Raw genomic sequence first — 23558 nt, forward strand, 5'->3', positions numbered from 1 at the left:
ATGTCAAACGCTCAAACTTTCAGCGTTCTTACGCCAGCTGACTGCAGCAGGTCAGTTTTCTGTGCGGAAGGATATTTACTCAGCCCTTGGCCAGATGGCTTAACGGTCTTCGGGGCGAAGGTGGTGTCCTAGTTCGCCATCCGGTGTCTGAACGCCCCCTGCGGGGAGGTCTCTCCCAACGGTGCGCGTGCAGGGCTCAGCCCACGGAGAGACTGCTTCCCTGGACGGACCCGCCCTTCTCGGGGTGCAAAGCAGGCTCACCCCGACCCGACGGCCCACCAGAGACGGGCGCGGCGGCGTCAGCACCGTTGACAGCGGCCTCCCGGAACGGGGCAGGGGACTGCACTGTGGGAGGCGGCCTCACCTAAGCGGGGGTCACCGGGCCCAGGTGACAGGGGAGGCGGGCCAGCAGTGGAGGCCGAGGGGAGGGCCGCACCGCCCATCACGCCCCGGCGTGGACAGCGGCCGTCCCTACCGAGGCTGCCGGGCAGGCGGCGCAGGACTCTGGCAGGAGGAGCGCAGCGGCAGGCCACGGGACTGCTGGATCCGCCGGACTAGACAAAAGCGGTCTGGCTGGCCCCAGTGCGCAGGCGCACCAGCAGGCAGGAACACAGCTCAGGCACGGGCACCTGCGGACCCGCAGGCGGAATGCGGGCCGATCGAAGCAGGCGGGGTGAGAGCGGAGGACCCAGAGGGAGTGGGTGGGGCAGAGGTGGCGCCTGCGCACTCCTCTAGCTTCCGTCTCTGGCCGCCACCGGCCTTCATGCCTTCATTGATGCATCTCTGCTTGCCACAGACTATGCACGTGCCAGTCTGCCCACCCACCCATACACGGGATGCTTACTACCTGTTACACTGACCAAGCACTTCTAGTTCCTGCAGTGGTAGAACCTGGAATCTCGTGAGGAAGGGTCAAATCAAAAGGGTCAAAATTGGGGTGAGTTTATTATGAGCCATATCTGAGGACTAGCCCAGGGACTTCCTTCTCCAAGTAAGGAGGGGCGCGAAAGGAGTGGGGTGTACAGAGGGGTTATACACCATCAAAGAGCATGTATCACATATGATTGGAATGTCCCTTTTACAACAGTCAAGAGATTGCCTAGCCTGCACAGCAATTCACACAGTGATTGATGACCACAGCAAGTAGCAGGTCTGTCGTCTCGAGCTTGGTGGTCACAGCAGGTCACCAATCAATCCGTAGCCTAGGGAGAGATGCTTATCCTTAAGGAAATGCCAATGGGAAGTTACATCTTTCCTTATCTTAAAGGGCCTTGTGCTTGTCTTTGGGACATAGTAAATACTTAAAGCAGATATACAATGCATGCTCAGTGGCTGCGGCAGGCCCTTTTGGAAAAACAAGGTCAGGCCAAATTAGTTTTACACCAAATGGCTTCCTCATATAACCCAATATATCCTATTGCTTGCCATTTATTTATCATTTATTAATAAATAAATGCCCAATGAGAAGAAAATAAGGTAGGGCTGCTGAGAAAATGTGGTGGGAGTTGAGTGCCTATTTTAAACTGGGGAGAAGGAGTCAGAAGATGCCCAATAGGCTGTAAGCGGGGATCTGAAGATCCACAAGGATAGTTCTTCCTCCTGCCTGTGACCAGGGAAATGTTCTAGTGTGTCTCTGGTTTCACTCTTGCTCCGTTTCATCAAGTCTCTGAAACCAGCTCAAGACAAGGTTGACATAAGGGAAGCCATATTGTAGAAAAGAACTCTCTTGTAACTTTGAATGACCTCTGACAAACTAACCCAGCTGGATATGCACCCTCCAGGAGATCTAACTGCTCTGTCGATTTTATGACACCTGCTCGTGCATGTACCTCCCAGCTGCGATAAGATGGTAACTTGATAAGGTGATAACTTTGTTTTTGTTGAGTTCCTTAGGAATGTGATGACCCCTGAACAGAAAATCTATGCTGATAGCCATCATCAGTGAAAACTGAAAGATCTGGTGTGGTACTCCCAGTCTATAAGACCAGAAGGTCAACATTCCTAATCCCCTCCCCAATAACCCAATGGCCTATATAACTGCTGTAAGATTTTTGTGCCCCCTTAAGATGGTTCTTTTGGACATGAGTCGGCCATCTTCCCTCTTGCTAGGAAGCTGTAATAAAAAGTCCTTTTTCTCCTACCACTTTGCCTCTTGGCTATTGGCATGTCTTTTGGCGAGCAGAAGGCCACACGTTGGGTGGTAACATCTCTACTGCAGACAGGGCGACCTTTCAAAATTGTAAGTCAAGTTGTCTTTCAGGCTTCAACCTTTCCCATCTACTTAGGATAAAATCCAGATGGTTGTCATAATCTTGCCCCTGTTTCTTCATGGTACTTATCCCCTTCTGAATTATTTTATCGTCAGGCTGGCTGCTGGAATGTGACCTCCTTTTCCAGGGTGCATTGTAATAAAATGATTTTCCTGCAGTATAGGAGATATTATAATAAAATGATGCTCCCACAGTATAGGATGCATTGTAATAAAATGATTACACTACTTTGTTACAATTATAGCTTTACAGGTGCTGAACATCTCACATGACATAGTCCCAAGTTTCAACAATAAGTAAAATCTACCAGATTTTGGCTAGATGGTGGAATGCATGGATGGCCTGCACTGAGGCCACCCCACTTTCCTGACTAGGGGCATGGAGTTTGGGTGGGCGTTGTTAACCTGACAGCAGGGACTCTTATTTGTAATCTGGGCTGCTGGTTTGGGCTATCAGAGCTGGCTGGCACCTGTGCTGGTCGGGAACACCAGGGGTCTGCAGCTGGGCCACGGTTGTCATCACAACTTGCTGCTGCATGAGTTTCTCCTGGACCACCCGTGGCTGCACAGGGCCACGGGGCCCCTGTGGGGATCATCTGGACTAGCTGCCTGGCTGTTGTTGCCTGGGTGAGGGGCACAGTCTGTAGAGAAGCCTGAACTGAAACAGTTAGAAAAAACACATTACCTAGAAAACACAGATCAAGTGACATGACAAATGAATCATTCTTGGGGGTGGGCAGAGGGGTTTTAGAAAGTTAATTAGCCGGAATGCTTTTGTGAAATGTGAAAACTACCTGACATATCAAAATATGACCCCTGGTTTCTAACGAAACAAAAGAAAACTAAACCATTGTTGCTTTAAACCATTGTTGGATGCCTCTGCGGAAAAGGCGAGGGTTGATGACTGGGGACTGGTGGTAGTGGCCGTGTTCAGCTTTTAATACTATTTGGTTTTTTGAAATCTATATGCCAGTGTGATTTTGAACAAAATAAAATGTTTTTAAAGCACTGCTTTTATATGGTCACATTTTGTAGCAGTAAATAAAATAGTAAGAGCCTGACGTTTCCTCTGTTAGGAAGGTAAGTCATCACTGTCCCTAGGAGGACTTATACCTCTAGGACTCAAGGTCACTACAAGTGGGTTCTGTTTTCTTTATGCATTTCCCTAAAACTATGATGTGGCAGCTTCAGCTTCTAGGACGTACCTAAGGTTATCGGCTGAAGGAATGATCCTAGAAATGAGCTCCTTCAGTACATTTGGCACTGAGTTTGAACACGTTTGTCCAGTTTTTTCCCTGCTAGTCTAAGGATATCAAAGGTTTTCCTCAAAGTTAATTGTTTTCTGTATTATGAAAATCAAAAGAGATCCTCTAGGGCCAGCCCCAGTGGCCTAGTGGTTAAGTTTGGTGTGCTCCGCTTCGGTGGCCTGGGTTTGGTTCCTGGGTGTGCACCTACACCACTCATCTGTCAGCGGTCATGCTGTGGTGGCGGCTCACATACCAAAAAAGAGGAACCTGTCCTACGCCGACCTCATCACCAAAGCCATCGAGAGCGCCCCGGACAAGCGGCTCACGCTCTCGCAGATCTACGACTGGATGGTCCGTTACATGCCCTACTTCAAGGATAAAGGCGACAGCAACAGCTCGGCCGGCTGGAAGGTGGGGGCGTCCGGCTGTGGAGGGGGCTGGGGTCGCGGGCTGGGGCTTCCAGGCTGCTAGGTGCGTCCAGGCTCCCGTCAGGCGGTCGGAGGGAGGCCCTGGGGCACCCCCAGGGACATGGAGTGTGTGCCTAGGGCGTGGGGCCGGCCAGCAGACAGGCGCGGGCGTGCTGGAAGCAGCTGTGTGTGTGCCCTGGATGCGGGGTGGGAGGTCTGGTGGGGTGACAAGGGACTGCCGCTTTGAGGCATCTCGGAGGAGCATCCCACCCCGTCCTTGGGAGCATAGCAGAGGAGCCAATTCCCAGGCCTCGGACATGGGGGAGCCCCTCTTACCCCTGCGAGTTTGCTTTATGATACTCTTGCCCTCTCCACCAGATCACCCTCCTTAAAGAGCTGGAATAATGACTTGGGGCCAGTGACTGCTTTCCCCCCAAATCTTTCCCACTGCCCTCCCTGGAGCTGGCCCCCGGGTGAAGAGTGCGACCCTGGGCCCACAGTTCTTCCTGTGGTGCCAGGAGTTCACCCTAGGGCACCAGCCAGCCTGGGGTGGGGAACTGGTCAGGTGACCTGGGATCTGAGTTCTCCATGGGGCAGCTGCTGCCCCCTTGCCTGGATCAGCATGGTGAGCTGGTGATGACCTCTGTTGGTGTAGGGGCACGGTATTGAGGGCTGGGGATCTGTCCCTGCCCACCCCAGGCTGTCAGTCTTACACTTCTCTGGCTTTCTGAGCCCAGATGCATTTGGTGGTGGGGGGAGGGGCAGGGGCACCCCAGGGATGCCTAAGTGCCAGCCAGTGGAAAGGGGGGCGCCATCTTGCGAGGGGACAGGGGCTTGACTGGATTGTGGCCTCCAGACCCTCCTCTGGCCATCTTGTTGGGGAATGGGGATAGTCGATGCCTTTAGGGGAGAGGAGGTTGGTGGGGGGTGCTGTGCCTGGGGCCTGTGAGCTGTCAGGCTCCCTATGGGAGAGGGGTCCCTGCAAGGGAGTCGTGCCTACGTGGAGGGAGGGGGCTGTGCGTGGTGGTGGCTGCAGACAGGGTCAGAGGAAGGAGGTGTGCCAGTGGAAGAGGGGAGGCTTGTGGATGTGGACAGCTCTAGATGCCCAGAGGCTGCTTTTTAGGGGCTGCAGTGCTCTGACCCGGGAGCCATGGCTCTCAGGCGTTGTGCTGGCAGCTTCTCTGTCTCTCTGTGGCCCCTGTGGGGTGGGGCCACAGCTTGGAGGAGCAGACATGAGTTTCCTTCCCCAGGCTTTCTCCTGTCCCCTTGGGCTCAGCCCGGGCCAGAACATTTATTCCTCCCAGCTGGGTCCTGCCCTTGGGCTTTGCTCCCTCCTCCCTCCCTGCTCCCCATGCACTGTCCCACCTTTCACTTCTCCTTGTGGATATATTCCCTGTCCTCAAGGGCACAGTTTAGATGCCTCTTCCAGGAAGCCTTCCCTTAACCCTCTTTAGCTAGCTTAGGACTCCCTCTTCTCTGGCCATCTCCCTATCTGTCATAGGTCTCATTTCCCTTCTCCACCCTGCGTTTGGAAGACAGTGGCAGTGTCAGAGCAATCTCTGTGCCCACAGCACCCAGCATAGAGCTTGACAACGAGGAGCCACCGGTGCATGTCTGGTGAAAGAGTGAAGAAATGGGTGGATCATGCAGAGGATGCTGAGACCAGGGAGGGTACTGTGGGCCAGGGTAAGCCAGGAGGGCTTCCTAGAGGAGGTGGAGCTCCAGCTGGGCTTAATAGATTAGGTATGATGGGGGAAGATGGCAAGAGGGGACGTGAGGCTGGAAGCTGGGCGAGAACTGCACTTCATTGAGGGTCTCAGGGCCAAGCCCTGTGCCAGACACCTTCAGGCATCTGTGCCAGGTGTCTCCTTTAATGCTCTCAGCAGTCCCTAAGGTGAGTTTTACCGTCACCATTACAGAACTGGGCACTGAGGCGCAGAGTGGAGGAGTGAACTGCCCAAGGTCACATAGTCAGTTGGTGGGAAAGCTGGACTCCAGTCCAGGTGTGTCTCCCTCCAAGGCCCCACAGAGCCTCTGGAATAGTATCCTGCTGGCACTGGCCGTGGGAGTGGGGCGCTGACGGCTTTTGCACAGGGGCAGGTCTAAATCCTAGAACGTGATTGGGAATGGAGATAATTTGGAGATAATTTAGTCCCATGTGTTCATTTCTCAGACTGTGAGACTGAGGCCCCGGAAGGGGATGGGACTCTTCTCAGGTCGTCAGTCAGCTGTGAGCGGCAGGCCCTGGATGACGGCCCAGGTCTCCTGCTTGCCCATTGGATGCATTTTCCACTGCACCATGCTGCTGGGGACACACTGGTTCTCCCTGTTCCCCGGGCTCAGGAAGGAAGGAGCTCTGGAAGGCTTGTCCTGGACTGGGGCATTGGAGAGGGTGCTTCAGCCTGGGGTTCCTGACTTAGGCCCTGGCAGAGACCACCCAGGCATTGGAGGAGGGCTGTTCAGATGGGCCTCTCCCATCTCATGCTCTCAGTGGCTGTCCCCCTTGTACCCCACCCCCCATCCAGCTCCCCATGGAGCTTCCTCCTCGTCATTCGTGCCCCCCCTGCCGCTTGTTCCTCCATTCCCAGTCAGTCCCTCCAGGGGCCTGGTGGAGGGGCCATCTCCAACTCCCAGCCAACCTCTGGTTAGCAGGGCCTGTGGTACGCTCAGGTGCCAGGGCTGGGGCAAGGGGCCCATTGTTCCTTCCTCCCTCCCCTCTCCCACATAAGTGTTGCACTTGAATCCCCAGGGGTGTTAGACGGAGTCGGGGAACAGGGGAAGGCACTGCACCTGCCTTCAGGATGCATCAGAGCTCAGCCAGTTCCACACCCAGGCCCTGTGTTTTACAGGCAGGAAGGGCCGGGGGTGGGGGAGTGCAGGGAAGGCAGGTTAGATCCGCTGGGAGCCAGGCAAGCCCTCACAGAGAAGGTGGCACTTGATCTGAGCTGCCTTCACGGGGCGGGGGGGGGGGGTGCAGAATTTGAGAGAGTCTTCCAGGAGCTGTTGACTGCATATGGAAAAGCAAGGAGGTGGAATCATACATGTTGGGTTTGGGAGATGGTTGGGCGTGCCAGGCTGGAATGAGGGCTCCTAGGGATGGCAGGGAGGTGGCATGGGAAAGGCAGAGTGGGCCAGATCAGGACGGGCCGCTGTGCTTGGCCTTTGCCCTGTGGTCCCAGCTGTGGCGTGCTGCGGAGAGGAAGTGGAGGAGGCAAGGTCAGCAGCAGGCACAGGGCACTCAGCAGGCTGAAGCCTGAGGAGGGGCTGGGCTTGGTGCTGGGAACTCCACCCAAGAGGCTGGCAGTGTTCCCCTCAGGGCGGAGGGTCTCCAGGCCTGGGACGGCGCTTGGACAGGAGGTCCCCCTCCCTCTGCAGTGTGCTAGTAGTGTTTATCTCCACCATCCAGGTAGAGCCTCCCACTTCCTCTCAGATGCTCCAGCCCCACCTTCCCTAGTGCTGGACTCCTCCCGGAAGCCTTCCAGGCTGCTCAGGGTCCTGGCACTCCTTCCACTTAGCGCCTCTGGAGTTGTTCTGCCTGCTTTTGTGTTTCCTGGCTGCCAGCTCCCCTGGGAGCTCCCAGGTCAGGCCTGGGCGCCTCCCATTTCTGTCCCCAGGCCTGGGGGTGGGGAGGAGCGCAGTGGATGGGGAGTTTCCCTCTCCTTCAGGGCTGGAGCAGCCTAGCTGTTGGGGGGTGGGATCTGGAGGGGTGGTGCTACCCCCATCTGGCCCAGGCTGGCCAGCAGGTCCTAGGTGGGAGGGAGGCTGGAGGGAGGGACTGATCTGAGAGGCCAGGAGGAGGGTCGTGCTACAGCCGGGCTGAGCAGTGCTTGTGAGCGCAGAGGGCTCCCCTTCTTTCCTCCCCCCAGCCTGCTCCAGCAGGGCTGCCTCCTCCTTCTTTGTCCTCCGGGGATCCCCAGCCCCAAGGGCTGGTGGGGGTTCGGGAGGAGGCGGTGTGAGCCTGGGTTGGGGGGTGTCCTCACCCCCCGCACTGCACGAGCGGAGGGCTGGCAGCTGCCCACCTCCTGGGCACGAGCCCGTGCCAGCCGCTCCTGGCACAGTTGCTGGCACGCCCGGCAGACTCCCACGGCCACCTGCTCACACCCACCCACGAGCGCTGGCGCGCTGCGGGCCCTTCAGGCTTCCTGGGCCTCCCGGCGCCCCTCCCCCGCCGCCGTGCTCCGGAGCCCCCACCCCGGTTCTCTGCGCCCCGCCGGCCCCTTCGCTCCCGCCAGCCCCACCGCCCTGGCCCCCATCCTCGCGCAACTTGGGGAGCTCAGGAGGCGGGGCGCCGGGAGGCCCCTGGGGTAGCTGTGCCGCTGTAGGGGGGAAGGGGGGACCAGGAGGCAGGCAGGCAGGCAGGCAGACCGACAGACAGGGTGAGGGCCCCGCCTGCCACCTGGCGCCGCTCCAGCGGGACGATGGCGGGCAGCGTCGTGCCAGGCGGTAATTGCAGACAGACTAATTTAAAGAGATGAGACGGTTATTTTTAACTCGTGTTAAGGTAATGAACGGCGCGGGGGGTTTGCGGGTTTGAAAGTTCAGCACCCCCCCAGCCCCCACTTTCTGCGGGTTGGGGCCCCCCTCTCTGTGTGCCCTGAGGACTCCAGCTGCAGGATTCGCTGGAGTGGGGGTGCTCTACCAGAGAGGAGGGAGGGCTGGGAAGGAGATGCCCACTAGCCCAGGGCATATCCCATCAAATCCTGGCCACCATCCTTCTGGGTGGGTATTAGCATCTCTGTGTCCCAGGTGGAGAAGTGACTTGTCCTGGGGTCACATCCCTACGAAGTGGCAGGCCTGGAAATTGAACCCCCTTCTGACCCCAAAACTCAAGCTTTTTCTATACCATTGGGGCTGGAGGGGGGCTCTTGTGTTTGGATTTTGAAAGGGCACAGGATTATTCCTTGCAGCCCACCTTCTCCGTCCTTTGAGTGGCAGCCGGTGGTGGCCACCACATGGGGTCCTGGGGCTGTGGAAGCCCCTCTTTCTGTGTCCTCTGAGGGGAGGGGGTGGTCATGGACTGTGTGTATGGATGTGAGCCTCTGGGATATAGGTGCAGCAGCCATAGCAGGGGGAGCCCCCTCCTCACCTCACTTTCCCCCCTATTTCATGACTGACTCACCAGCACCCTTTGCCTATTTGCAGCCTGTGGGCCTGCCTCCTAACTTGGGGGTGGTACCTGGGAAGCAGGTACACACTGGTGCCCACTCCTCCCACCTCCAAATCAGACTTTGGGTCTCTAGGGGAAGTGGGGAGTCACAGAGCCCAACACCCCCTTCCATGCCTCCTTCCTCAGCTCAGTCCCTTCTCACACACTCCCAGTGACTGAGAGCTCATGATCTCTGACCTCTGAGACTGCCCATTCTATTGCTAGACAGGTCTTAAAGTTAAGACGTCCTTCCTTCTCCCGGCAGAGGCCCATCTCCCTGGAGCATCGCTCAGGGTGTCCTAGTTCAGCCTTTTGGGGTCAGTTGGAGCTGTGGAGTTGGGAGTAGGTGAGGGGTGGACAGAGCACCTGTAGGAACCTGATCCAGGTGTGTGAGCTGGAGCAAAGCTCTTTGCATTCTGGTCCTTGGTATTCTCCCCAGTGTCCAAAGGGCCTTAACTCGGTTTCTGGTCCTTTCGGCGCTGTGACTGACAAATCCTCTGGTTCGGGAACCACGAGGGGTTAGTTGGCATGGCCGGCACAAAGTACCGATAGGACTTCTCACGGGTGGAAGCGTGTGAGTGTGGGTGTGGATGGACTTGAACTTGGGGCTCCTGCTTGGAGATGCCTACCCTGCCCATGGCGTTACCCAGGTGGCAAACGTACTCTGGGCGCAATGACAGGAGTGCTCATGGCAGTCCCAATTGGCCCCCAGAGCGGGCAGATGGGGTGTGCAGGGTGTTGGGTGGGCATTAGCTGAGGCTCTGGGGCCCGAGTAGGGCGCTCAGGGGGATAGCTGGATCTGGAGCGCCCCCCTTCCTCCTGGCACCCTGGTTACCATGGAAAGCAACTCTTGTTTGGGAGGGTTTGGCTGTTTGCTGCCATTCCCCACCCCCACCCCATATGTGGAGGTGGGAGGGGGGCCAGGTGGTGTGTGGGGGAGGGGCCTCCCACACCCTCCCCCCAGGGCCTCCCTCTTTGCAGAGAAACCTTTCTGGTCTCTAGGAGGGGTGCTTCTTGTGGGAAGGGGAACACGAATGAAGAGAATTAACGTCTGGGTGCTAGGCAGTTAGTTGGACACTTCACATAAATGCTCTCATTTCATCCTCCCTGGGTCCTGCCAGCTATGTGTTAATAGCCCCATTTTGCAGTTGAGGAAATGGAGGCCAAGAAAGATGAAGTCACTTGGCCAAGGCAGCATGGCTGGGATGAGGCCGAGCCTGGATTTAGACACAGACTTGTCTGTTTCTACCATGTTTCCCCATGTCCCGATGCTGGTGCAGTCTCAGCCCCACACACCAGCCAGCCCTCCTGCTCCAAGGCTTGCTCATGCTCCAGAACGCTCTAGGGCTCCTCAGTTCCCCTGGGAGCCAAGCAAGCCCAAACTGCTCTGTTTGGACCCCTGGGCCCTCTGCTGGCCTTGTCTAGACCCTACCCTCGCTCCCGCTTTCCCTGCAGCCTCTGATCTCAGGCCACCCTCACGTTGTCGCCTTTACACCTGGCCCTGGAGTTCTTAACCCACACCCACTGTCATTGTCACATGCTCACCAAGGCAGCTACTGACTCATGGACTGATCCCTTGGGACACCCCTCAGAAAGTAGGCGGGGTCTTGGGTGGTTGGAACAAAGACCTGCCTCCCAGGTGATTCTGGAACTCACTGTGTCTCCCTGAGAATTCCTCCCTTAAATCCTTAGTTGTTGGCAAACCTGGCTGATGATCAGAGTCACCCAGAGGCTTTAGATAATACAGGTTTCCAGTCCCCATCTCAGACCCTCTCCATCAGACTCTCAGCGGGTGGGCTTTGGAATCTATATTTTAACAGGTCTGTCTAGTCACGGGTCCGATTCTGAAGCAGTGCCTTAGATGGTAGCGTCTCAGGCTCCACTTGTCCCTCCCTTCCGCTGCCCCCAGTGTGGACCAGCTTCTTCTCCAAGCAGGCTGCCCAGGTTGAGCCCACTCCTCTCCTGCTCGCTCTTTTTGGATCCTCCAGAGACTTGAACCCCATGCAGACAGCTTGAAGGGACTGACCCCCATCCCCAACACATTCACTCATCCCTCACGTCTTAGGAATCGCGCCATATAGAATGTGGATGGAGAGAATGCAGCTGGCAGCCAGGGCTGATACGCTGTGCCACTCAGAGCCTCTGGCCACAGGAGGGAGGGGAATTGATGGTGTAAATTCTCAGGAAGCCTCTCTGCACCTAGAAAGGTGAGGAAACTGAACGTCACAGCCCCTGCTCTCTGAGGGCTCCCCATCTGGTGAGGAGACGTGAGCACGTGTACAGTGCAGTGCTGTTCCTACAGGATCCAGTCCAGGGGCTTCAGCGTGACACTCAAGGCCTTGGCCACCTGGCACCAGTCAGCCTCTCCAGCCACATCACTCACCGTCTTCTGACCCTTGCTGTAGCCACACTGCACTCTTCCAGCTCAGGATTCAATCGCCTTATGCCATTACGTCCATGCTTTCCTTGAATTCTCATAGCAACCCTGTGAGGCTGGTACTGTTACTGTCCCCGTTTTGCAGATGAGGAAACTAAGGCTGAGAGAAATAAAGTGGCTTTCACAGTATCCCACTGTAAGTGACAGAAATGAAACTCCCCAGGGCTAACTCCTGCCTAGCCCATTGCTCTGGCCAAGACATTCCAAGCTGGCCTCCGCTTCCACCCCTGTCTCCAGCCCCATCATTGCCTCTCTGCTCTCCCTTGGAGTTTGGCCCTGAGGCTTCCAGCCTGGGGCGTGGCTCTGGGGTCCTTGGCTCCCTTTCTCAGAGAGCTCCCTGAAAACAGGGCCTGACCAGCCTGATATTGTCCCACACTGCACCCCCCTCCCCAACCCCATCTGTAGGCCCCAAGGCTGATGGCAGCTTCCTCCCTCCAGGCCTACACCCACTGGGCACCAACTGCAGTGCTGCTCAGGGGAACGGGACTGGCTCCCTGACTTTGAGGTGCCCACAAGTCAAGCTGGGGAGATAAGATGAGGACTCCAGATTTTGATTCAGGATAAAGACTGCTCAGGGTCACGGTGGAAGGCCAGATAATGATCTATAGGTGTTTGGAGGTAGAGGAAGGGAACCAGATAAAGGAAGTCAACCCTCAGGACTCTTTAGGAGCCCCACAGAGTCTGGCTGTGTTGGCCAGAGCCCACCAGGACTTGAGGCTGGAGAAGCAAGCAGAGGCCTGACAGTTAGTGGCCTTGAATGCCAAGCTGGGGAGCTGGCACTCCAAGCTGTAGGGGATGGGGAATTACTCTGGCAGAAAAATCCCTTGACGGTGGTGTGGAGGGTGGACGAGGGGAGAGGCGGGCGCTGGCACCCAGTGTGGGCCTGGTAGTGGGGTCCAGGGGAGAAGATGAGCCCGAGAGAGGGTGGAGGCCCAAAGAGTCCTAGATGCCAGGCCTGAGGTGCCATTCAGCACCCTTTGGTGCTTCAAGGATCCCGGAGGTGAGGCAGAGTGGTGTTAGGGGTCTTGGACACAGGCAGGGAGGAGCTGATCATAGCTCTGTCACTCACCCTGTGTGTGGCCTTGGGCAACTGTCCCCAAGATATCAGGAAATAACATGACGGTTATTCATTGCTCTGGGAAAGGAAAGGAACCAGCACTGCTGTGTCAGGTGGGGGTCCCTGGGCCCTGATCCCTAAAAGACACTGACTTGTGCGTGTTGCGGGAAAGGGGGTCCTTCCTCTAATGCCTCCCTTTCTGTCCCTAAGGTGTCAGATATTCAGGATGTCCAAGCTTTGTCCTGCCCTTAGGTTGACCCGCTGCTTTCTAGCCTCCAGAGCCTTCCCCATGGCCTTGGGAGGCAAGCAGCCAGGTTTTAGGCTCTGTATTTTTAGAGATAAAGGCAGTGATTTGCTCAAGGTCACCCTTGAACCCAGGGCTGCCTGCCCCTGGGTGCCTGCTGCCCTTTGCCCATTGGGAGGCTGTGTGACCTTGGGCATGGCCCTTCCCTCTCTGGCTGAGTCCTATCTAGAGATCTGAATTCCCCTCCCCCAAGACTCTGGGAAGCTGTGATGCCTTCTCCACCCCTCCTGTCCCCTCCCCCTGTCCTCGTCTGGCCTTGCCTCCTCTGTAACCTGAGCTGGGGCTGTGGGGGAAGGGGCTTGCCCTCTGCCAGAGGCACCTGCCAGCTGAGCAGATGTGAGGGGATGGAGGCCCCCTCCTCCCCCAGGGCATCTCCGGCTCTTAGCCTGGCCAGGCTGGGGCTGGGAAGGCAGTGCTCAGTACACCTAGCCCTGGCCCCTGGCCTCTGGACCCAGAACTTGCCCTGAGCACTTGTCCCTTTTCAGCGGACATTCGTGCTCCAACATGTCCTGCAAGGACCTCTCAGTATCCAGGAGAAGACAGATGGCAGATGAGGGCTGGTGCCCAGTTTGGGTGGGCTGCCCTGGGCTCCTGGAGCCCCTTGGCATGGGGACAGAGGGCCAAGGGCGGCCCCTGGGGCAAGGCCAGTGTCTGCGCGGGTGGCCATGCCCCTGGGAGAGCAGATGGCTCTCTTGGCACCACGCCCATTCTGCCTTTTTTCCCCTCAGGAGCCGGCCTGCAGGGCTGGGGCACAGCTGCTGGGCCCTCCCCAGAGCCAGGCCCAGGGCAGGGCTGGGTGAGGTCACCGCAGCTGCTCCAGGCCTAGGGCAGGGGTGTGGGGAGGTGCGGCCTGAGGGAGGGAGGGGGCTCCGACTGAGAAGAGACAGGGAGAAGCCGGAATGGCTTTGCATTTAGGGATCCACTTTAATCCAAGATGAAGGAGGAAAGAGTGTGGAGGTGTGGCTGAGCCATTGCGGACAGCCCCCACCCCCACCCCAGGCCCACCCTGGAGCTTCTGCCAGGCCTGGGCTCCTCCCTAGAGGCATCTCAGGGTGGGAGGAAGAGCAAGGGCCCTGGGTGTGAATTCCTGCACCACCACTTACACGACGTGACCTTGGGCAGGTCAGTTTGTCTCTTGGAGCCTCAGTTGCTCGTCTGTAAAATAGGGATAATAAACCAGCTCAGAGGGTTGTCACAAAGACTCAATAGGGTTTTAATTGCTGAGTGCCAGCACAGTGCATGGCACCTGGTGAACGCTCAGTAAATGGTAGTTTCTTTGCTTCCTCACTTGGCTGGATTCTCTGGAGGAGCCAGGAAGTGCTGAGGAAAAGGAGGGAGGTGGCAGAGGCAGCAGGAACGGGAGGGGAGACCAGGATGGAGGAGGCAAGGCCTGGAGCTCTGGCCTGAGGTTTTGCTGAACAGAAACTGCACAGAATTGCCAGGCCTGAGTGGTTTGTGGCTGCTGAGAGCTCCATCCTATGGTTGACTGAATGTGAGCCAAGGGTTGCCCCAGAAAGTTCACGTGGGGAGGCAGACTCATAGACAGTTATACTCCAGTGTGCAGTTAGATTTCTGTAGTAGCACTGACGTGGGAGCAGCTATCTTTGGGGCTTGCAGAGGGCGCTAGGAAGATGCCACAGAGCTAGCCTTGTTGGAGCAGCAGGAACTGGTGGAGCAGAGAGGGAGGGAAGGGCAAAGGGAACAGAGTGCAAAGGCATGGAGGTGTGAGACATCCAGGGTGGCTGGAGCCCCAGATGGGCTTAAGGGAATGGAGGTGATGAGGCTGGAGAGCGTCAGAGGGCTCTTGAGTATCAGTCTGGAGTTGGACCCAAGCCTGTGGGTGATGAGCAGCCACAGGCTTTTGAGGGAAGAGCTCGGACTTCTGCTGCTGCTTTGTTTGCTGCCCAGGCTGGGTGTGTGGGCTCTGCTGTCTCTGGGGTAGGGGTGGGGGATGCCAGGGCCTATCCCTTGAACTCATGCCTTGCTTGGGACATTTGGTTCCCCCTACCCCCTGGCTGCCCACTTCTGTTCCACTGCTGACCCCAAGCTCACCCACCTGTTGACACCTGCGGCCCTGATGCCACCACCTGCCCTTCTACCCCTCCTCCACTACAGACACTAGTACCAAGGATTTGCACGTGGCCTCAGGCCCTTGAGGTCATCCAGGTCACCCTTTCTGCCAGGTGAAGCACCACAGCTTCACCTCAGGCAGCAGAGCAAGTGACCCCCGGAGAGTCTGTGGCTCTGTCTGAGACAGGTGTGTGTTCCTGGGCCAGACTGGGGCCCCAGAGTGGGGTTGGGGTAAGGGGTGGGACAGGGGCTGCTCTTGGGGCTCTGAGACAGGGAGGGGTTGAGGTTCATGACATGTGGGATCTCATCTATGGATGTTGGGATTGTTACCTTCTTTTCCAGGGGAGGCCCAAGGTTCCATGGGTGAAGCTGGAATTTCAGCCACTGCCCTGGACCTTTGTTCCTGCAGGAAGGGAGGGAAGGAAGGAGGGAGAGACGAAATGGGAGTCATGGTGGGGATCCAGCGCTCACATAGCCCCACAGGTGGTGTCTGCTCAGGGAGGCATTAAAGGGAGGAGCTAGATCATCATCCCCATGGGGTAGGCAGGTCAACTTCCTGAGGGAGGGGCTGGGCTGAACCTTGGACAGTGATAGAACCTGGAGAGGTGTCCATACCTGGCTTCGGGCTTGAATGGATGGACACAAGACCCGGGACTGAACTGGGAGGGTCCTGGAACCGCCTGGTGCCAGGGAGGCCAGGAGGTAGCACAGGGCTTGTGGTGGGTGAGGGGCACAAGACTTGGGTCTCCTGTCTCTTATGAAAGCCAGGAAGCTTGGGCTTGAGAACCAAGGCAGGGATGGACACTGAGGTGGGCAGGGGGGCAGTGTCCCCCGTCACACTGAGACCCAGACCTGGCTCCATCACTTCCCAGCTTCACGGCCTCAGGAGTCATTTAATCCACCTGAGCCTCAGTTTCCCCCCTTTGTAAAGTAGCACTACCTATTTGCAGGGCAGTTATCAGGATTAAAAGAAGAAATGTATCAAAGAACCTAGCCTGGGTCTGTCATATTGTAAGTGGTGCCCTTCTCCTGCCTCAGTATTTGAAGCACGTGGCGGTGGTGTGCTAGAGCTGGCTTCCACTGGCTCATGAGAGCCGATCGTGCACACTTCTTCCCAGTTCTGCGCTCAGTGACGTCATGCTGGCAGCTTAAAATTGGCTACGATGGCAGTATCCATGCCACAGAAATCAGCAACAGCTACAAATCAAATCCTGGAGAGCTGGAGGAAATCCATCCTGTGGGCCCTCTTTAGCCCTAGAGGGGACAAAACGGGAGGTGGGGCAATGGTGGAGCACTGGCTGGGCCACGCAACCTAGAACTCAAAGGCTGTGGGCCCTTTTGGGCCTGGGGAGATTGGACATAGTCATAGCAGGAGACAGCAAATGGTGGAACCCCTTTCCTCTCCACACTCCCCTCTCCCCACCTAGAGATCTGGTGGGCTCTGGCTGGAAAAGTAAGATTGGATGAGGCTGAGCTATCAGAGAATGAAGCTGTACTGGGAGGAGAAATGAGGTTGTACTGGAAGATAAACAAGGTTGTACTGTCAGGGAATGAGGTGGTACTTGGAGGCAAGGTGAGGCTGCATTGTTAGATAAATGAGGTTGTACTGTCGGGATGAAGTGTACTTGTAGGAGAGATGACGTCCTGCTGGATCAGTCAGGTTGCACTGTCAGAGAACACAGCCACACCACAGGAGGAAGGAGAGCCTCCGACTTGGAGAATAAATGAGGGTGTCCTGCTGGATAAATGAGGGGGCCCGTCAGGTGAATGGAGTGCTGTTAGCAAATGAGGTTGTACTTGCTGGATAAATGGGACTGGTGTGCTGGATAAATGGGGTTGTGCTGTCAGATGAATGCATTACTGCTCGTGGGCGAAGGGTGTCCTGGGAATAGATGGGGTTGTCTTGCTGGATAGATGAGGTGCGCCATCAAATGGATCAGACCCTGTCCAGGAGGGAAGCACGGTCAGCAAGGATGAGGTTATTCTGTTCCCACTGGGGCTCATGGAGTGTCTTCTCGCCCAGGTGGTACAGTCTGTAAGAAACCTTGGCCCCAGCAAGCCCTAGGTTACTCAGGTCTATCTGGGGAGCAGGAGGGAGCAAGGTGGGGGGCTGGGGTGGGCAGCTGCATTGTTCACCCTCTGAGGCCTTCTTCCCCTCTCACAGAATCCCTCACTGCTCTCTGCGGTTCCATCTGTGGATCACACTGTTCCTGACTTCCTCCACCCCATGCTTACCTCTCCTTCTGACTATGTTCCCTTCTCTCAGCCCAGTTTGGAGAAGCTCATATCATGTGCCAGCTACTCTGCCCAGTCTCATTAATTCTCCCTGCAACACAGTATTCCCCCTTTACTCTCTCATTCATTCATTCATTCCTTTGACATTTAGTAAACGCCTAGTATGTATCAAACACATGGAGTACAGTAAAAAATGGACAAAAATCCCTCATGAAATAGTGAAACCAGACAATAAATAATAAATACAGAATATAAATACATTATATATTTATATATAACATATATTAATTTATTAATTCATATATATATAAATTAAATATTCATTTAGACAGTGATAATTGCTTTAGAAAAATGTAGAGCAAGGTAAGGGGGCCCAGAAATGGCAGGGAAGAGGAGCAGTTGTTAAGAGTGGTCGGGATGGGCCTCGTTGCAGAAGGTGACATCTGAAGAAAGACTTGAAGGAGATGAGAGATCGACGTGGGTGTCTGGGCGCCCAGTGTTTCTCTGAGACAGAGGCCCCAAGGTGCGACCATGTCTCGCAGCTTCAGAGCAGGAGGGAGGGATCCAGCATTTAGGGGAGGAGTCTGAGAGGTCATGGAGGGGCTGTGGGCTATGGCAAGGCCTCTGTTCTTTACTCTGAGTGAGATGGGGGCGTCAGAGGGTTCTGGGCAGGACTGGACGTGATCCGGGTTATTTGAAGGACCACTCTGGCTGGCGCGTGGTGGAGGGCTGCAGGGGAGCAAGGGTGGAAGCAGGTAGCTGTGTGAGGAGATGGAAGTTCAAAGCATCTTGCCCCAGGGTCGCACTGCTTGTGAGTGTTGGAGCCAAAACTGGGATCCGCAGCCAACACCAGAGCGCATGCGCTTTGCCCTGCGCCAGCCTCCTCTCCCTGGTGGGTGAGGCCCCAGGGGACTGGCCTCCCTGGCCCAGGTTCTGAGGGAGAGTGGGATGGGTGTGGAATGTAACCCACTCTCCGTTCCCTCTGCCCGCTGAGGGTCTCCTGAGGCCCTGAATCAGGAAGGTCTATCTCCCCTGGGAACCTGCCCCAGGCCTGCATGGAGGTATGGGAGATGGGAGGCCCCAGAAGTCGGGCCCAGCTCTGGGCACCAGGGGAGCGCGGGCATGCTGGGGCCGGGCTGTGGTGGCGGGTTGCTAGGCGACTCCGAGAGGGAGCCCTGGTTACTGCTGCCTGGCAGAAGCATCTCCCTCCTCTGCCTCCCTCACCTCCTCTGTGGCCTCTGGCCTCCCAGGAGGCCTTGTGGGTGAATTGTGATCTGCGCTTGCCATTGGATGTTGGCCGGGAGGTCTGATCGGTACCAGGTGGCTGGGCTCTGAGGAGCCAGCCTGGGCTGCAGGGCCTGGGCTTCCCTCGTGGGGCACAGCCCTGGTGTACACCTGGTGCAGAGCCTGGCTCAGCAGTGAGGGCCTAGGTCCTTGTGCAGCTCTGGGCCACCTCCCTGGGTGACCCTGGACAAGGTATCGCCCTCCTCTAGGCCTCCTCTCTGCCCCATCCATCTGGCCAGCAGAATCTCTCCCCAGGGGCCTGGTTTTCTGTGCGAGTGCAAGGGAGGGTGCTGAGCCGGCAGGGCCTCAGGTGCCCCCACCCCCACTCCCTGATGGCTGGAGTGTGCAACACTCAAGTTTTGCATTAGATTCCATTAACTGAAAGAGTTCCACTACTTTGAAAAAAAGTTTGAAAACCTCTGGGCTGGATGATTCTAAGAACTTTCAGTGTCAAATCCAAAAGGTCCCCAGAGTACAGATGGCCCATCTCATCAGTTTACTGGTAGGGAAACTGAGGCTGGAGAGAAGGAGGGACTTGCCCCAGGTCAGGCTTGGTGGAATGGATCAATCCCCAGGCTGAGGGTCAGGGGGCTTGGGCCCGAATCCCTGCTCTACCACCAGGTCCTGGGTGACCTTGGGCAAATCCTTTCTTCTCTCTGGTTTGGACCAGCCATTGTTTCAGGCTGGGGCTCAAGCTCCCAGGGGTACCTGGCTGGGCAGGAAACAGAGTGGGGAAGGATGCAAACCTTCCTAGGCTCAGAACATGTGCTCTTGGTAAAAATCTAAAACATTATTTTTATATTCAGAAAATTTGGACGTATTATGAAGTACAATTCAAAATTCACTTGAACTCTACAAACGAATCACAAGACATATAGGAAATTTTGACCTTGTGATATGTCCCCAGTCTTTCCATGCTGCCAGCTTCTAGGGATAGTTTACATGGAAAGTTTGAGAAGCACTGGAGTACTGGCTTCCTAAGATTCTTTGGAAATTCTCTGACTCGTTTCTCTCTCCCGTGGTGGAATGTGATGTCCTTTAGACTCAGGGTGAGATTAACCTGAAATCAATACCTGGCTCTGCCACTTAAACTGTGTGACCTTGGCAACTTAAGTTAACCTCTCTGAGCCTCACTATCCTCATCCTTAGATAGGGATCACAATCCCTGACTTGTATGGAGTTTGACAGACTGATCACGTGAGATAAAGTAGTTTAACGCTTATACGTCTGAACAGGCAGGTTCTGAGTAGGTGCTGGTACTTGGCAATGTCCTTCCTCCTTCCCCCCCAGCACTCAGAACCAGGCTGGCACATAGGGACATTGATAAAGACGTGTTGCCTTACTGACCTCCAGGTGGAGAAGCTGGGAGGTGGAGCTTCTGGGAAGCCAGAGAGTTCCATAGGGGAGAAGAACTGAGGCCTCCTAGTCCCCTGAACACAGGTGTGAGGGAGGGGCTGGGGAGCCAGGTGCAGGGGCGGGAGCAGGAAGGGGGTATCTAATTGAGGGAGCACCACTCCCTGGGGGTCCAGCTCCCCTCCTCTCAGGGCCCCAGGAGAAGCCAGGCAGGGCAACGCTTGGAGGGGCCTTGGAGCCCCAGCTGTCACCTCCTTAGACCAGAAAGTGCCAGAGATAGGGAGCCTGGGCCCTGAAGAGTCAGGGCAGTACCTGGAGCTGGGGGTGAGGGGTGGGAGCATACCCTGGGCAGCAGAAAGGACCCCTCCTCCTGGAGACTGGTGGGAAGGAGGCGGGAGGGAGAGCCCTCATGGATCAGTGGTTATGGTTACAGGTGGATTAATGAGTTAAGAGCAGGTCCATGAGCTGGGCAGATCTGGATGGAGTGGTACCTAGCACTGCTGCCTGTGGGACTGTGGGCAAGTTACATCATGCCTCTGGGCCTCCGCTCCCTGGTACATGAGATGGGGTAATGCCAGCTTCCCCGGGTTGTTAGTGCCCAGCACAGTTATGCTCAGGGTATGATATTAAGGAGGTAGAGACAGAGCAGGTCTGTTGGGTGACCTAAGAGGTGAGGTCTTCTGGCCAGAGTGAGGGATTTAACCAACGTCTATGAGCACCTGGTGGGTTCACCAAACACTTACCCACACACATTATCTCAGGTAATGATCTAACAGCCTTCGAAAGTGGTTATTGAATGTTGCCCATTTTTTTCAGAGTTCACTGAGGCTCATAAGAGATTGAGTCAGCAGCCCATGGTCACATAGCTAGGTGGCTGAAAAGAGCCAGGCATCCTGCCCAGCCCTTCTGATACCCAAGCCCATGCTGTTTCTGCAGCAGTTACTAAGCTGGGAGGTCAAGGCCACCAGGTGGGAGGTCCCAGTGGTGGGGCGTGGCAGGCCCAGCAGAAGTCCTACTCCTCCAGGTTCCTGAGGGGAGCCAGGTCAGTGGAGCTGTGGACTCCCCTGCCTTCTTGGCAAAAGCAGGCAGTGACATGGGGATCACTAGAGACTGGCAGAGTAGAAATTTAGAAGAGGATATGCAGGGGTGGCAAAAAGGAAGCTCAGGGAAGTAGGAAGGAACAGCAGAAAGGGCCATGGAGCCTTGGGGAAGCCACTTCACCTCCTGAGCCTTGGTCTTCTTGTCTGTAAATGGGGATTACGCCACCTGCTTTGTGGGGATTTTGTGAAGGCTCCACGGAAGGGGCTTTGAGGGCAGAGCTACTCTGCTTCAGGTGGGTCAGGAGGGAAGGGTGGGCTGCAGCCCAAAGGGCAGGCTGGAGAGCTAGGCTGGCCTGAAGGTGGGCACCAAGCAGAGGTGGGGTCTGAGGTCTCCACGGCCAGTGGATGTGTTTTGAGGGGCTTGCTGGGATCCACGTCCTCTGTGGAGGTCCCAGGAGCTCAGAGGAGTTGGGGGAAATCTCTGCATAGTCTCGGGCCTATAGCCACCTTGGGGACCCCCAGCTTATTCTGCTTTCCCTGGCCAGGCCCTCCCAGCAAAGGGTTAACAGTCTTCTCTACCTGCAGTTGCATTTTAAAGACACGAAATTAAAGCAGGTAATTTATTCTCCCCACACATGAAAGAGCAATTAGTTCTAAACAGGGCTTAATCAGTCACCGAGAGATTGATTTCTGGAGCCCTGGGTTTTCGGGCTCCTGGCACCATGCCAGGCTGGGGAGGGAGGGGGGCAGACAAATGAGCCGCAGCGGCATGAGCCCTTACATAATCTGTCCGGGGGCCCTGGCAGGCTGGCCAGCTCCAGGCGGCGCTGGGCTGAGCTGGGGAGACAGGGTCCTGCTCCCCTGCTGCAGGCCCCTTAAGAGTCGCCCTCAGGTTCGCCCATGCTTCCCGGGAAAGGCCAGGCCCAAGGCTCGGGTCCCACCCTCTGGGCAGTGCCTGTGGGGAGCGGGGGAGAGGATGGGTGTTCGGGTTAGTCCGACCTGGGGACTTACACCTGTTCCCCCAACTCCATTGCCCCCTTCTCCCTTCTGGCTCTCTCCTTTCTCATCCTCTCACCTCCTTCTCTGTTTTCTCCCCCATCCCCGTTCCCCACGGCCTCCTCACTTCCCACTCCCCCACCCATGTCCTTGTCTCCGGCCACAGAACTCCATCCGGCACAACCTGTCGCTGCACACCCATTTCATCCGCGTGCAGAACGAGGGCACCGGCAAGAGCTCGTGGTGGATGCTGAACCCCGAGGGCAGAAAGACGGGCAAGACCCCGCGGCGCAGGGCCACGTCCATGGACAACGGGGCCAAGTTCCTGTGCATCAAAGGCAAGGCAAGCAAGAAGCAGCAGCTGCAGGCACCTGAGCGAAGCCCCGACGACAGCCCCCCTGAGCGCACCAGCCCCGGGGCCCTTGCCTGCCGCGGCCAAGTGGGCCACCAGCCCGGCCTCACACGCCAGCGACGACTATGAGGCGCGGGCCGACTTCCGCGGTGGCGGGAGACCCCTGCTAGGGGAGGCGGCCGAATTGGAGGACGACGAGGCCCTGGAGGCCCTGGCGCCATCGTCGCCGCTCATGTACCCGAGCCCGGCGAGCGCGCTGTCGCCCGCGCTGGGTGCGCGCTGCCCGGGGGAGCTGCCCCGCCTGGCCGAGCTGGGAGGCCCGCTGGGTCTGCACGGCGGCGGCGGCGGCGGCGCGGGGCTGCCCGAGGCCCTGCTGGACGGCGCGCAGGACGCGTACGGGCCGCGGGCCCGCGCCGGGACGCCCGCCTACTTCGGGGGCTGCAAGAGCGGTGCTTACGGCGGGGGCGGGGGCGGGGGCTTCGGGCCGCCGGCGTTGGGCGCGCTGCGCCGCCTGCCCATGCAGACCATCCAGGAGAACAAGCAGGCCAGCTTCGCGCCGGCGGCCGCGCCCTTCCGCCCCGGGGCGCTGTCCGCGCTGCTGCCGCCGCCGCCGCCCGCGCCCAGGCCCGGCCCGGTGCTGGGAGCGCCCGGGGAGCTGGCGCTGGCGGGCGCGCCCGCCGCCTACCCGGGCAAGGGGGCGGCCCCATACGCGCCGCCTGTGCCCTCGCGCAGTGCCTTAGCCCACCCCATCAGCCTTATGACGCTGCCCGGCGAGGCGGGCGCCCCGGGCCTGGCGCCGCCGGGCCATGCGGCCGCCTTCGGGGCCCCGCCCGGCGGCCTCCTGCTGGACGCGCTGCCCGGGCCGTACGCGGCCGCCGCTGCCCGGCCGCTGGGTGCCGCGCCCGACCGCTTCCCGGCCGACCTGGACCTCGACATGTTCAGCGGGAGCCTCGAGTGCGACGTCGAGTCCATCATCCTCAACGACTTCATGGACAGCGACGAAATGGACTTCAACTTCGACTCGGCCCTGCCTCCGCCGCCGCCCGGCCTGGCCGGGGCCCCGCCCCCCAACCAGAGCTGGGTGCCGGGCTGAGGGCCGCTTCCCGCGCCCCGGGTGCCTGCCCCGCCCCAAGGGGCCTCTGTCTTCCCATCCTGATCCCCGGGACCCCACCCCCGATTCCAGCTCCGCGGGAGGATCCAGGAGGCAGCCCCAGCCCAGCTAGAGACATCCCTCAGAAGTTGACCGCTGAAGGAAGTGGTGGGGAGGGGCTGGGGCACCCCTCCACTGCTGCCCAAACTCCTGAGACCCACTCCTTCCCCCGGGGGCAGGAAGTCTGGGAGTGGAGGCCGAATTCCGGGCT

The 23558-nt window shown here is 57.6% G+C and overlaps 1 protein-coding gene across 1 annotated transcript; it reads left to right on the forward strand.

The window, feature by feature from the left end:
- LOC131402977 (forkhead box protein O6-like) lies at positions 1-23558 on the forward strand. Its single transcript, XM_058537421.1, is given in 5 exon segments — positions 1-50; positions 169-673; positions 3778-3927; positions 22012-22245; positions 22247-23558. Coding segments are annotated over 5 exon segments (1983 nt in total). The 3' UTR covers positions 23291-23558.

This window comes from Diceros bicornis, unplaced genomic scaffold (assembly GCF_020826845.1).
Source record: "Diceros bicornis minor isolate mBicDic1 unplaced genomic scaffold, mDicBic1.mat.cur scaffold_416_ctg1, whole genome shotgun sequence".
Lineage (NCBI taxonomy): Eukaryota > Metazoa > Chordata > Mammalia > Perissodactyla > Rhinocerotidae > Diceros > Diceros bicornis.